Source organism: Miscanthus floridulus, chromosome 1 (assembly GCF_019320115.1).
Source record: "Miscanthus floridulus cultivar M001 chromosome 1, ASM1932011v1, whole genome shotgun sequence".
Classification (NCBI taxonomy): Eukaryota; Viridiplantae; Streptophyta; class Magnoliopsida; order Poales; family Poaceae; genus Miscanthus; species Miscanthus floridulus.
Genome location: NC_089580.1, coordinates 148,605,506 through 148,620,714, shown reverse-complemented (window position 1 = coordinate 148,620,714; position 15,209 = coordinate 148,605,506). Strand labels below are relative to the sequence as shown.

At 46.5% G+C, this 15,209-nt stretch overlaps 2 protein-coding genes and 1 non-coding gene across 3 annotated transcripts; 2 read left to right on the top strand and 1 right to left on the bottom strand.

Moving 5' to 3' along the window:
* Positions 1-2,343: 2,343 nt before the first annotated feature.
* On the top strand, positions 2,344-3,137 carry LOC136497513 (heavy metal-associated isoprenylated plant protein 43-like). Its single transcript, XM_066493349.1, has 3 exons — positions 2,344-2,428; positions 2,582-2,657; positions 2,791-3,137. The coding sequence occupies exons 1-3, from the start codon at positions 2,414-2,416 to the stop codon at positions 3,135-3,137; spliced, it is 438 nt and encodes a 145-aa protein (XP_066349446.1). The 5' UTR covers positions 2,344-2,413.
* Positions 3,138-5,890: 2,753 nt separating this feature from the next.
* On the top strand, positions 5,891-6,010 carry LOC136512486 (U5 spliceosomal RNA). The gene has a single exon (XR_010773102.1). It is a non-coding gene; the product is annotated as a U5 spliceosomal RNA (small nuclear RNA).
* A 1,194-nt stretch (positions 6,011-7,204) lies between these two features.
* On the bottom strand, positions 7,205-14,674 carry LOC136543701 (protein phosphatase 2C 32-like). Its single transcript, XM_066536080.1, has 4 exons — positions 11,607-14,674; positions 8,695-8,808; positions 7,739-8,003; positions 7,205-7,600 (listed from the first exon to the last, which is right to left on the bottom strand). The coding sequence occupies exons 1-4, from the start codon at positions 13,992-13,994 to the stop codon at positions 7,485-7,487; spliced, it is 2,883 nt and encodes a 960-aa protein (XP_066392177.1). The 5' UTR covers positions 13,995-14,674; the 3' UTR covers positions 7,205-7,484.
* Positions 14,675-15,209: the final 535 nt, after the last annotated feature.

The following is a 15,209-nucleotide window of genomic DNA, read 5'->3' as shown; positions in this document are numbered from 1 at the left end:
ACAACAGGAACAATACATTTAGAATTGGTGTTCTTACCATAGAGGAAGCCCGCCTGCGCGCTCACGGCAGCCGGGGCGGGAGCTCGCCCGTGCGCAGCCCGCGGCGCGGCGGAGCTGGGCCGAGCGTCTCGTGGTGGCCGAGACAGAGCTCGCCCGTGCGCAGCCCAACGGCGCAGCGGAGCTGGCCCGCGCGTCTCATGGCGGCCGGGCCGGAGCCTGCGGTGCGGCTCGCGACGGCTGGACGGAGGAAGGGTCTGGGGCACCGCCGTCGCCTCCGCCGGTGAGGCACCCTTGCTCTTCCTAGATGCGGACGAGGCGCTCGACAGTTTGGCGCGAGAAATCCCTCCAGCGCGCGCCCAAACTGAACCCCCCGCGCGCCTGGGATCCGCGAAACCCTGGGGTCGGCGAGGTGCCCGTACAACGGTGCTGGAGCCGGCGACTCGGCCTCGGGCCACGAGCTCTCCTCGTCGTCTCGTGAGACGACGATGGCTCTGTCTCTACGCACGGGGTTCTTTTTGCAAATATGTCATCACCGAGACGGGTCCAAGAGACCCGTTGTACGTGCCCTAAAGGCTCCTTTTGAGCTTGGTACTACTTTTTTTTGTTCCTAATTGAGAACATAATTACGCTCCATCTAAAAAGTAACAACAGAACTGCTTACCCTGAAATTCATTCATTATTATTAGTAGATATAGATCTTGCGGCCTATCCCATTTGCACATGTTGCAGTTTTGACCGCCTGGCGTCGGTCAGCGTGCGCCTCGGGCCCTCGGCTATCCAGTTGCCCGGTCCCGTGCAGTCTACGCGCCTGCCATCACGCAGTGAGAGCTACTGTAAGTCGATTAAATGCTGAGGTGAAGGAGAGAGGGAAGTAGAGAGAGGAGAAATGGGCTGTAAGCTTACAGTTGGCTTGGGCATAAGAACCAAAAAAATCTGTGAGAGAGACAAGTGGGCCATGTATTAACTGTAAAGAGTCAACTACTATATGAATAGGCTGAGAGAAGGCTGCAAGAAACATGAATTAACTGACTTCTTTTACTTATTAAAATACAATTCAAATTCAAATACAAAATCGAAAATCAGACCCGTTAGCATTCTAAGGTCAAAAGTATAGTTTAAATTAAAGTAAAAAAAATTGCTTTATGTATACTTAAATCGTATAAATAGGGGTAAACGGGGTCTCTGATGTTTCATAGAAATTGTTTGTTACGTCAGAATCAGAAGAAACTAATTCTGTATGGAGAAACAAAATATCTCTCATTTCCGACGCGAATAGATTTTTTTTTTGAATTTCGAAATAAAGGTTCTTGTCTTGTGGGGAACGATGCACAAATTTTTGGAATCCGGTACCAACAGGTATAATCCCCCCCAGAACTACGTTTTCTTTCAGGCCTTTCAACCAATCAATACGACCTCGTAGGGCAGCTCTTAACAGCCAACAAACCGGCTGTATTATTAGCTTTACTCTGAGCGCTGTAGAGGAGGATCACCGGTCTGCCATAGACAAATCGGATGCAACCAATCCATCGCCTCGCCCTCCTTTCTCCCTCCGTCACCTCTTCAGTCTTCACTTCTCCGCTCCGTTCCGACGCCATCCATCCTCTTCCATGCCTGCTAAAGAACGATCAGAATGCCACCGTGGGACTTCCTGAAGAAGTATCACCAGTGCAAACCATATCATCGTTACTAATTGGGAGACGAGCTTCGGCTCGACTGGCCAGGAGGTGAGGCTTAAGGCCTCTGCCTGCCGACCGGAGTTCAAGGCCCGCGGTGGGCAGAATTTCCGGGACCCACCAAAAAAATCTCCTCGTCTGTCTCGACTTTTCCAAAGCACAGGCAACGGACCGGCCCACTCACAGGGTAACGGGCCCCTGTGTAAGGGCGGGACACGGTGTTCGGGGGTTTTCTCGGCCTGCGTGAGAAGGTCTTCTTCCTTAAGCACAAAGTTGCGGGGGCTGTCTGCCCACCGTAGGCCGAGTTTTTTTTTTACAATGCTACTAATCTGTGGTTCCTCACACATGTAAAATACGAGAAATTAATAGATAATCAAGGCTCATTTGATTTGTCATAGTCATCCAATCAAGCTGCGGAGTGCATCTCCTGATGCGGCGTTGGTCGTTGACCTTTGCGCAATCATGACTACTGTACGCGCTGCAACCAGACGAGAGGATCGGAGGGAAATCATTTTGCAATTCTCGGCATGTCTGATGAGTGATGGCGGCTAATTGTCATATATATATGACGAGAGGATCGATGTATCTCCTAACCGCCATATAATATAACCCAGCTGTGTCTTCACCACCAATGGGGGAGGGAGCCCAACTAATTGAAGAAGAACAACACGCCTCCCTCTCCATATTCTTCTTCTTCCCTTGGCGGGCGTACCCGGTGGATCGATTCCTCCTCTGTCGCCATGCCGGACTGCAAGGTTTGTCATCAGCTAGTACTCCTCGGTTGGCGCCCTCTTTCACTGCATCTAATCCAACGCAAAAAAAAACCCCCACATTTTGTTCTTGTAACTAAGCATCGCTAGCTCTACATTGTTGAGTAATACATCTGCTGGGTCTTTTGATTATTGCAGAAGATTGTGCTGAAGGTGGACGTCGTCGGCGATGCGTGCAAGGCCAAAGCCATGAGCACCGTCGCCAAGTTCCAGGGTATCAACTATCACATACGCTTTACATGCACATGAATTTGCATTGCTTGTGATTGTTAGCTGCAATGGCGGCCGGCCAGCGTAACCTAACCAGTAGTGCTGCATTGGTTGGTTGTGCGTGAGCGGTGTCGTAGGCGTGAAGTCGGTGGCGGTGGACGGGGAGGGGACGCTGACGGTGGTGGGGGAGGTGGACGTGGTGCGCGTGGCCAAGGCGCTGCGCAAGGCCAGGTTCGAGGCGCGCGTCCTCAGCGTCGGCCCGGAGAAGCAGCCCGACAACAGCCCGCCCAAGAAGCCCGACGAGGCCGCCAAGAAACCCGCCGCCGACCAGGAGGCCAAGAAGCCGCCGCCGCCGCCGTGCTGCGCCGGCTGCAGCGCCTGCCGTCCACCACCGGTTCTGGCCCCGGCGCACGCGCATCCTTTCCCCGGTGCCGTGGTGTGCTACGAGGAGCAGGCCGCGGGCAACGGGTGCGTCATCCTCTGACGATCGCGAGCTGCTTCTTCTCTGACTGAAGATTAATCAAAGGTTCATTCATCTAGCTCTGTACTTGCAATGTTACTGCAACGATGCATTATTTTATCATCAGTTCTTGTACATGCGTCTTTAAAGATCAAATGGCATTCATCATTATATAAGATGAATCAATGCATATATATTCGACTTTGATAGATACGTATGGTTTAAAGCTTTTGTTGAAAGGGTGAGTTTTTGTCCCCCTTTGCACTAGAGATAAAAACAAAGAAGGTTTATTCATTCGGCCCTTGCACAGTTCATCCATTCAACTGATGATCAATGGGACATGATGACGACATGGTGTAACCTAATGACCTAAGAGCAACTCCAAAAACTCTATATATCTCTTCTAATTTATAGAAGTAGAGAATTTGGGGGAAAATATATTGCAACAGCCTCTCTAATTGGATCTCCAAATATAGACATCCTTTATTCCGAATTTCTCGCTAACCAAATATGGAGAGCGAGGATGACTCTGTACAAGATATAAAAAAGTTGTTGAAGGGTATAAAGATATAAAAAACGATCTTTACTCAAATGACACTCTAAACGATGATTTAGAGATTCAATTTTAGAAAGACTCGTGGAGATGCTCTGGATGATGATTGTACGACGAGTTTAGTTGCTTGTACAACAGCTATATGCAACTACCAATGTGGCAATACCTTTAATCGAATAGAGCTACTAGCTGTTCGCTTAATTTGTCAAAAACGAATCTGAGAAGCTATTACGAAAGCACAAAGACAAGCAACCATTCAGTCTACGTACGATGAGTTGATGATTCCATAAAAAAAAATGAGTTGATGACGACATACGTATATACCTCAAAATAAAATTTGCCGAAATGATTATTGGCCAACGAGCAGTTGCTAGCTGTTGGGTATCGCCGGGCAGTTGCTGTTGGGCTGCAGGCCTCCATCCAAGGAGCGGTCGCGGTCGTACTCAACTGAAAGCGTGGACAGCACGATGTACCGACTCAGGATTTACCGGGCTCAACGACCGGCGATAGCCACACGTGCTTCCGGGATACACTGCATTTGCGAGTCTTTTTAAAATTCTTTCTCTAAATTATTATTTAAAGAGTCATTTAAGTAAAAATCGTTTTCTATATCTTTATAACCTCTTACCATCTCTAAATTATGCACATTCTAGAGAGTCATTTTCATTCTCTATCTCTGCTAGCGAGAAATCTAAAATAAAAGATGTCTATATTAAGAGATCTATTTAAAGAAGTTGTCGGAGGGTACAACAGTCTCTCGGAGTTGCTCCTAATTAAACAGCGAAGCGTTTCTTCAAACCTGCTTTTTTATTCCTAAAAGGCCCTCCAGCTTTGTCCATTGTTTAATTTCCTGCCCTCCGTCATTCTTAGACTTTTCCTATCTCGATTCAGTCGCCTTGTGTTTCCTTGTCCTTCTCTGTTACTCCTCTCTCTCTCTCTCAAAATTAGCAGCACATATATGTCATGTCACCGAGAGGAGCTCACCTCTGCACGCTTGATGTCCCACGTGGGGCCACTGCTGGGAGGGGCGGTGATGTGGAGCTGGTGTTGCGCTGGGGCTTTCGTTAAGGACAGAGAGGGCGAGGTGTAGGGCTGTGACGGTGCGGCGTTGGAGAGGGGGTTCCATGATTTTGATATGACACTTATCATAAATTACACTCTGACCGTTTATTTGTTTTATATTATGTCTATAAATTTATAATAATTGGATAGAATAAAGGTGTTCACTTATGTTTATACACTTTGACCATTCATTCTCTTTTGTAAGGTGTGGTTTATGTTTATAAACTTATGATAATTGGATACTATATTATTTAATTACAAATCTAACCATACCAACTATCATAATGATTAAAAATTGTTAGCCAAATTAATGTTAAAGTTTAAAGTTTGATTCTTGATATATGTGTGTGTCTTATAAAAGAGAATGGAGGGAGTGTGTGTATTCACTGAGCTTCCTGTGTTCTCCTCACTCAAAGGGTTGTACAGTTCATATAACACATTTGATGAAAACATCATATATGACTAGCCTATAGAATAGTAAAATAAAATTATGTATAGAGACAGATTACTTCATTTATATTAGTCAAATATGTAAAGCTAACGAGACAATCTATACTCTTTTGCACTCTTGACACTCGCCTATACTCTTTCGTGCAAACAAATTTATTCATTTCCTTGCACTGGACATGGTGTCTGAAAGAAGTTCTTCAATCCATGGCATTGGACGTGCTAGACCTCGTTTAAATTAATCCTTGATCTGCTCGGAATCAACGGAGCTTGAGGGAAAGCGTGGAAACGAGGACCAATCCAATGGCTGGATTTCTTCACGGAAGCCCGATATATATATACATACACGTCGGTACTCGGAACAGTCACCACAGATTGAAATGGACAATGGAAATTGGGGAGCCGGGCGAGCCCGGCAAGCCCCTGCGCTTCACTTCACAGCATTTGTTTGGGCCGGACAGCAAGCGGCTGCTCAGTCCTCTGGGCCAGTGGGCATCATGATTCATCACTGCGTCTGGCTCTGCCTGCAGGAAATGCAAATCCACAGCGTAGGCCTTTTTGCAGTCGGCCACTGGCCCGTTCGCGTAGACCGCGGGCGCAGTGCGCGCGGCGCGGCCAGCGCTTGTCGTTTTAGTGCCAAACCGCTTGCTGAAGCCAGTGGCAGCAGGGAGCGCTGCTATTTACAAGGGCTCACAGCGCTGAAGGGAGAGCACGCAGCTGCGCAGTGGGCACAGAGCGAACTATTCTTTCGCCTTTTACTAAAGAATACCGTGTGCCCGCTGCACCAAGCAGCATACGCCTATTTTTGGAGGGTTCTTCCTCTCTGTGAGGAGGAGCCCAACAATTCAATGCAAAGTTTGTGGATCTGTCTAAAAAATGGGCTAAGATTGGGTTGTTCATGAGGAGCCCAACAATTCAATACTAGTTTTGTGGGTACATCTAATCTATTTTTAGATTATAGCTAATCCATTATTACAACATTTATGATCTGAAGGTCAAACAGAATTTACATATTTCTGAAAGAAAAAATAAGAGTATATCTCTTAGTGTGCAATTCATGGAAGTTTCTGTGAGTTATTTTTTCTCGATTTTAATATATGATTATATCCTATGCTGAACAATGTGCATTTGGCAAGAAGGAAGTGATCATGTGAACCAAACCATATTTCAGTTGTTTTTCGGGTTTATAAAACTAGTTTTGTGGTCTCTCCCTTTCCTAAAGCTCAACGCCTCAAAAGTCCTCTCAACATACTCCCCCACTTCATGCAGTTATTTCAGAATTGACCACATCATTTCACACTCTGCACTTATCAAACCTGCCAAACCCCAACTACACAACAATGGTACCATACCAGAATTTTCAACCCCGAATGCAAGCAAGCCAGCATCTCTCTAGCATATCCCAATGGGGAATCCAGCAGTGAGAGGCTCCAGAGAAAAATGCTGGGTCAAAGTTCGGTCATAGCATATATTCCAAGTTCAGAATCACACTGTCATTATCTCATAGTTGAGGTTGATTCATCATGGGCCGATAACCACCAGTCCACCACATTCCTCTGGAATCTTTTGTTCATGTTGAACTTCCTGGTTGTAACTAACAGGTCCTCAACGAGAATAGGAATCTAAACAAAAGGCAAGGAGGTCATGGTCTGTCTGATCAGCTGAATTTCATGAGTGGTGCACCGACAAACTTCGAGGAAGTCAGTCAGCTACTCACTGTGCCTGGGTCCATTTTCACCCAGCGTCAAAAAAGGATCAAACGCTGCTGAGCACGGACAAGCCTGCTACAGATCAAATTGACAAAGTAGGACCACAGGCACTGCATAAGTGACCAGCACAAGCTGCTCTTTGATGCAACTTCCAACCCCTATGCCCCAAAACAATTTATACTATTACATAAGCAACTGTATAATGCATATTTGCTCAGCAAGTCAGCATCGCTTCGCAGCAACCTGAACACCCGCCACCTGTGACCCAACTTAGAAAAGAACGATCCTTTTTGGCAAAGAGAAAAATATAGCAAACAGAAAATAACAACCCCACAACACCGGGAAAACATATCTGCCCTCAAAAGAACCTTTTTTTTTCCTAATAACAAAAGAGAAAAACCTGTATATGTCAATTCGGACTCGGACTGCCCAAGGATGCAGCGCAAATCCAAAATGTAGAAGACAGAAAAGGCACATGGATTGCCAGAATTTGAACATGGTTGAAAAATAAAGACAGAGCAAGACATTGGTGCCTTTCCTAGTTGAGATTTACTACACTAAGCAAGGCTGCAAGGAACAGACTGGGTCATGTTTCAACACTCATCCAGAAGATCGCCAGATTCTTCCTTCAAGTGAGATTACCATAACAGAAACATCATCATGGTATTTCCGGCGGTCACCCTGGGGGATATCCAGTAACTCGTGAAAATTCATTCCTGCATGTGTCATTCAACACCCAGAAAAATGACTTAGCTAAAATACAAATTTCTTTTCTATTGCCATCAACAATTAGATTTCAAAAGTACTTTCATAGTCTTATTGCCATCAATAATTAAGGCAGAGGCAGAACTGACCATTCTTCTTGGCTGCACGACAAAGAAGTTCAGCTACAAGGTATTGCGCTGGGTCTCCCTCTGGTACATTTTCCATGAACCACAACACATGTGAAACTACCTCGTCATTGCTGAAATATTGATACAATCCATCTGACGACAGTACAAGAAACCGATCATTTGCGCAGAGACGATGGTGAAGTACAGCAGGGTTGCAGCTGATATATGGTGATGTTCCAACATAGTCGATGCGGAACATCTCAAGTAGTGCCTCGTTAAATTTTGGCTGCAACAGGCAAAAAAGACAACTCAACCAATTGAACACAAGATTATGTTGCAACAAAATAAACATGTTTTGCCTCTTGAAAGTACTGAGATCATCCTAGACCAATGGAATTTTTATTTGAAGTTTAGTTAAACAAATTAAGAAAAAACTACTGCCACAATTGTCCATAAAATCTGTTCATCTTCAGTTATGTGACCACCAGACCTAGCCTCTTCTGCCCTTTGCATGGTTATCAAGGCAATAAGGGATGGCTACATTCTAACCGCCACCTTGAAATCTAGGCACTGTAGGTGTGCGTGTGCTAATGTCATATGAACCAGCATGTGGCAGTTTAATGCATAATGAAACAAGATAGGAAGATATTTCATTATGACAACTATTGGAGATGATATGCATCAATGACTAGCATCTTAGCTCACTCTTTCCTGGTGTTTTAGTGGACATGGAGCCCTCTGTTAGTCTGCTGTGTACACTAGCCTTGATCAAAACCCAGACAAATACATACCTAGTTTCCATTATTTAACACAAGCAGCACAGAAACAATTGAAGGATGTGGTTCTGGCATGAGAGGCACATCACACCTCAGCATGATAAAAAAAATGAAAGACTACTGACATAGTCACATAATTGTTTGACATACTAAGGTAGGACAAATTATCAGTCATAGGTATGCAAGGTCATATGAACTTACCTTCTTTAGAAAACCAGCACCAAATGCTCTAGTAACCTTCAGCTGTCCCTTCACTCTATCATTAAAGACAGCTTGGGGATCATCAGGATGTTCTACTTTAATCCTCAAGACTTCCTGAAGTGCATCATCACAAAACTGAATGGTTAAACAAATTGTAGCCAGTAGTCACCATTGTAACAGTTCAAGGTAGAACGCTAACCAGATTTAACAATGAAATTTGAAAGAGTAAGTTAAATGCTTTAACAGACTGGATGAACCAACTGGGGATTTGTTCTGAGCAGGAATGAAGAAAAAAACTAATAGTCTTATATCCTCTTCTATGGTTTTTGAGGCGCCGCCTAGGTGTTGAGGTGTACCCCAGCCCAGGCGCCACAAGGTTTTAGTCACGCCACATCGTCTAGGCATCCAGGCGTACCCCCAGCGCCACAGGACGCCTCAAAAACCATAACCTAGCTACAGAAACCAGACTGATTCATTCAAAGGCATCTCTAGAAGATGAAAGATATGCCTGATTTCATTTACATCAGGACGTAATAAACAGCGCCAATTAGACACCCTTCCAAATTAATGTCTGCAGGTGTAAAACACTGGACGAAAGTACATAAAAACGACACTTACAATCTAAAGATCGGGCAATATAAGGCCATAATCAAACTAGTGAGCAATAAGTTCTCTAGATGCTAAAAAGGTAATAATGTGAACCCAGGCAGTTTAAGAAGAAACTAGTACTGATGGCTCATTTCTCTGCTGCAATGTCCAGCACAGAAAATGAATGTTGAAAGGTTGCAAAAGATTACCTTCCGGATAACTGCAAATTTATAAATCAATTGGTATGAATTCATAAAGAGAACAATTAAATGGAAGTTAGCACTAGACCTCTCGTCATCTATGAGCTTACATGCAAATAAACTAGGTTGTGGTATGTAGATCTCTTGTAAAGGATGTACCGAACAATTATAGCAAGCAAGGTATACTAATGTTCAATAATCAATATAGCAATCCTTAAAGGGCGTACCCAGTGCAGAGAGCTCCCGCTCTGTGCGGGGTCTGGGGAAGGGTGTCAGTGGCAAGCCTTACCCTCGTCTGTGCAATGCGAGGACACCGCGACTCGAACCCGGGACCTTCCGGTCACAGGCGGTAAGACTCTACTGCCTGCACCAAGCCTGCCCTTCAATATAGCAATCCTTATATTTCAAAAATTATTTTAGATATGGAATTTGGTATATTGGACAAACAGAAATATTAGAGTCAACATTTTTGTTTTGCAGAACTTATTTAGCAGTTCCTGCATAGCTAAATTAGTGAGTAAGCTCAACTGATCATCTTAGATAACTCAAGAAGTCAGGCTGAGACTGTTATCTAGCTGGTTGCTGTGGAAACACAGAAACGACTGTGTGGTCAATGGCGTTTCTCCAAGCCTAGTTACAGCCCTTTGTCTTGCTGGGGAGGAATCTCAGCTTTGGTGCACAGCATGAGCTAAGGGGCTCTCTTTCCTTACTGCTCCTAGCTCGGGTTTTTAAGTTCGTTGGGTCGGGTCGTTCTTCTTTCTCTTCAAAGCGGCAATTATAGCTTTATCATGACAGTGGGGTGTGTGCGTGCGTGTTGTAACTCTCTTCTTCTATTAATGCAATGATACACAGCTCTCCAGCATGTTCAAGAGAAAAAAAAGACTATCTGGCTGCAGTTGAGGACAAAAGGGCACAGTGATTTGCATGTATTCACTGGCACAAGTTTTGAGCAAGAAATCTATGGACGTGATGATGATGGGCCAAACCAGTACTTCAAGAAGTTCGGTAGCTGGTGACTGGTGAGTTTGAATATTTTTGACCAACTGAAAGGAATAGTATATAAAAAAACACAGAAGCACATATAAGAGCTAGAGCATAATGTTTATTTTCTAAATAACTTTTCCAGTTGCTAATTTCATGCTGTGGAAACACAGAAACGACTGTGTGTTCAATGGCGTTTCTTCAAGCCTAGTTACAGCCCTTTGTCTTGCTGGGGAGGAATCTCAGCTTTGGTGCACGGCATGAGCTAAGGTGCTCTCTTTCCTTACTGCTCCTAGCTTGGGTTTTTAAGTTCGTTGGGTTGGGTCGTTCTTTGTCTTCAAAGCGGCAGTTATAGCTTATCATGACAGTGGGGTGGGTGCGTGCGTGCTGTAACTCTCTTCTTCTATTAATGCAATGATAGACAGCTCTCCTGCATGTTCGAGAAAAAAAAGACTATCTAGCTGCAGTTCAGGACACAGTGATTTGCATGTATTCACTGGCACAAGTTTTGAGCAAGAAGTCTATGGTCAATTCATTTGGACACATGATGATGATGGGCCAAACCAGTACTTCAAAAAGTTCAAGGTAGCTGGTGAGTTTGAATATTTTTGACCAACTGAAAGGAATAGTATCTAAAAAATCACAGAAGCACATATAAGAGCTAGAGCATAATGTTTATTTTCTAAATAACTTTTCCGATTGCTAATTTCCTGTTAACTTAACTGAACTACTTACCAATACCTTGTAAAACCACAATCGTGATTTTACAGTATCAAGTAAAATATTTGGATATATGAAGAGATGTAGACTCTAATACAATCAATTCTATCAAATTCTGTGCCACAATCAACTCGAATCAGGAGACTGCATATTTTAGCATCGCTGTATTGCTTAATATAATGATATGCAGCTCTCCTGCGTATTCGAGAAAAAAAGCATCGATGAATTAACTAAGGCACACTGCACAACTAGAAGTTATTATATCGCATCGCTGTTTCCTTAAGGAAATAAAGAAAATTGATCAAAAGAACTGTTAAATCTGCAGGATTGGTAGATGAAGAACTCAAAGTCAAATATGTACATGATAGCAGATGCCATTAGGAAGTGAAAACAAGAATAGCATTTGTTTAACAGAATTATTACCTCCTCGATACTCGTGCTATGGTCAGTTGACAGTTGCACCGCTCTCATTTTTAATCTACATATTGAGAGTTCCTTAGCTTTTGTATTGCTGTTTAGGTGTCTGTTAGGATTATGCATCGGCGACTCTTCCGATATCCTATCAAGTTCGACACGGACAAGTGACTCCCTTGACCTGTTTGGATGTCGTAAATCTCCTTTTGAGAAACTTGAGCTATTGTACTGATCATTGTCATGTGCCAATATAGCTCGGCTATCCCCAAGATTCATGACATATACATCCTGGTCCTTCATCAACATTACAAGGACACACGAACCCATTAATGCAAGCTCTGGATGTCTATCAAGCTCCTTTTCCACAATTTCCATGTACGCTTCCTCTGTTATTTCAAGTGCCCGTGACATTGCCCTCAATACAGCATCATGCTCTACTGGCCCTGACTTACATCTCCTAGTGACTTCTGAAGATTTTATAACAGTTTCATCAACATGAGGTTGATCTCTGTGCCAATCGTAGTTCCATGGGAAAAACTTCTTCTGCAACATTTTTTGCTTTTTGTACATCTTCCTCAACTTTGATCCGAATACAAATCTTCTCGTAACTTGCTTGTGCCCTGATGAAGATGTAGATACTGAACACCCTGTACACTCTTTAAGATCCGTGCCAAGTACACTATCAGCATGTCTTGAACTTCCAAGATCTTCAGAATCATCGAAACATTCTCCAGTTGCTGCCAATGAACACCTGGAGATCTCAGCTGTGTTTCTTGAGCTCCCTTCTGCAGTGCCTGCCTGTGCAACATGCAAGCTCGGTATTTCCCTTTCCTCTGGTGACGCCTTAGATAACCTTTTGTTATAATCTTGTAGCAATTCCATCTCAAGAAGCTCAAAAAGACGCTTGCTCTTTCTGTTTTCTTTCAAGAACTTGGCATGCTGATCACAATAGGCACTAGTTTCTGTTGCACAGCTACAGCTGGTGTTTAGATCTGTACCTGAAAGACCTCTGTTCGAGTTGTGTGATTCTCTACTTTGGAGATCATTTCCCAGATCAGCTCCAGCCATTTCCTCAACTATCTCATCCCTGCCCAACTTCTCACTACTTGAATCCTGTGCAGCCAAATCTTTCTCTTCCCAGCTGGTACAGTTTGGTTGAACTTGCAAGGCACTTTCATCACCACCCTTTCCAGGCAAGACATTTTGTTTTCCAAAATTACCAAGTTGTTCTTGTTTCCCATTGTCACTCTGGAAGTGGCCAGTATCATCATGAGGAGCATTCACAGAAGCAGCAACTGATTCACCTTCTTCAAGATTAGATACATGGTCACACCTTTCAGAGCTGTCTTCGTAAACCCAGAGCAGTCCTTCCAGTTCTTTATCAATGGCCTTGTATAGATTGCTCATTAGAAAGTCAGGTGCATCAGGGCCACTAAAACCATCATAAATTCCAATGAACAGCCATCCTTGCTCTTCGGATAGAACAACATGAACCCGATCTTCCCCTGCCTTTCCATGAGCCCACTGAAGGTTCCTTGTCACACTATACTCAGGTTCAGGTATCCCAGGTTCCAACCCATTCTGCGAGCCTTCTGATCTGGACTTTGCGTCCCTTGCCCAGGGCAGTTGAGCCATAGGATGCATCAGAAACTTCTGAACCCAGCCTGGATTCTGTGAGCTCCTGCTGAATGTTCTGGACAATGCGGTTTTCATGGGTCTGCTAATCCTATGTACAAGAAGCCCCAGACGAGCCTTCCTCCGGCCATAGGAAAGAGGTGCTGAGAAGTTGCTTCTGCTGCCAGCATCGATTGGACCTGACATGAAGGCTCCCTTGTCCAATGGCCCAGACATGAAGCCGGAGCCTTTGTCCAGCGGGCCGGACGCGAATCCTCTCTCCAGCGGCCCCGACAGGAAGGTGTTGAGCGGCCCCGACCCCCGCGGCACCGGCTGCAAGGGCACGGCGGCGAAGGAGGCGGTGCTCTCGAACGCGGCGGCGGGCTCCTGCACGTCACCGGCGAGGGAGACGGTGAGGTTGCCCGTCCTGGCGGAGGACGCGTTGGCGCTGACGGAGGCCCCCGAGATGGTCCGGAAGGTGGTCTCGCCGAAGCTCCTGCAGGGCCGCTGCAGCCCGGCGGCCAGGTCGTCGGCGGCGGGCTCGTGGCAGAAGGACCCGCTGCGGGTCTCCGAGTCCATGACGCTGGAATCGAGCGTGTAGCGCTCGGAGTTGGAGGGCGTGATCGCGGGCGAGTCGGCGACGGCGCCCGGGCGGACGTAGCAGAAGGAGTGGCCGAGCCCTTCGTCGAGCGGCTCGAGGAAGTCGAGGTCGACGCCGCCGCCGCCGCCGGCCTTGTCGGGCGGCGCGAAGCAGCCGACGACCCGGGACGTGCTGTTGCCCATGGCCGCCGGGCCCGGGCGGGCGGACGCACGCGCGCGCGTCTGCGTCTCAGCACCCCGCGGGAAGAGCGCGCCCCAATGCCCGTCGCCGAGGGCCCCGGGCGGCCGGCAGCATGAGCAGGCGGACGCCGGCGCACGGCGAGAAGCGGTCCCCGAGCTGGTGCCCCACTCCCCGGGCCAGCCGCCCTCGCATCTTAGGCCTCCGCCGACCGCCTGGTCGAGGAAATGCCCCGGCGCCGCAACCCCATGCCAGGACCCGCCGCCGCCGCACCACCACCCGCCGCCAACTCGCAGCAACCGATCAGGCAGGCACGGACCACAGACAGCAGCGCCTCCCGCCTCCGCACGAGACCTCCCGGCGGATCCGGAATCTGGCCGGCGGCGAGCGACGGGATCGAGGAATGGGGGATCTACGCGGGGCGGGTGCCTGGCTGCGGCGGGCGCGGAGAGGGGCGGCCTCGCTCCAGGTCCTCGGCCTCGGGGGGTTTTGGTGCGATTTGAAATGGGTTGGGAGGGGGGGATGGGTGGAACGGGGGGGCGGACGGAGGAAAAGGTGGGGAGGGAGCTGGGAATGGAATCGTTGGAAGCTGTGCTGTGTTTGAGCGAGCGAGGGAGGAAGTGGAGTGGAGTGGAGTGGAGACGAGAGAGGAGGGGGGAGTTGGTGCTTTCGGCTTTCCTCCTCCTCCTCCGCCGTCTGTCCGGCCGGCACGCAGCACGCTAGTCGTCGCTAGGGGCTTGCTATTTGCACGCTGGTCCCTCGCCGCCTCTCCTGTTTTGGCTCTTGCGTTGCTTCTTCTTCTCTCTCCTTTTTAGGATGTCCCCCCCCCCCCCCCCCCCCACATTTTTTCTTATGAAAATAAACCGATTTCTATAAATATGTTTTATTTCTATAAAATAGCTGATTTTCAGTAATTTAACTGGCTGATGTTTTGCTTCCAGTTCTTTTGGTTTAGCAAGGAGTTTCTAGAATTTGTATGCGTAATAATTTGTGGGGTCCGGATTTTTATTTCTGATTTGAAATGCTTGCCGAGGTAGAGGTAGGCCGGTTTTTGCCTTATTGATCACGCTACGCCATCCCCCACCCCCCCTTTTAATCAAATTCTCAACTGAAAATGAGAAAAAAAAATACTCATAGTTTCTTGTGCGACCAAACAATATTCAACGTCTGATACAAGTCGTCAGTCTTGGTGCAAAAAGTCTCTCACTCGACATGCATGT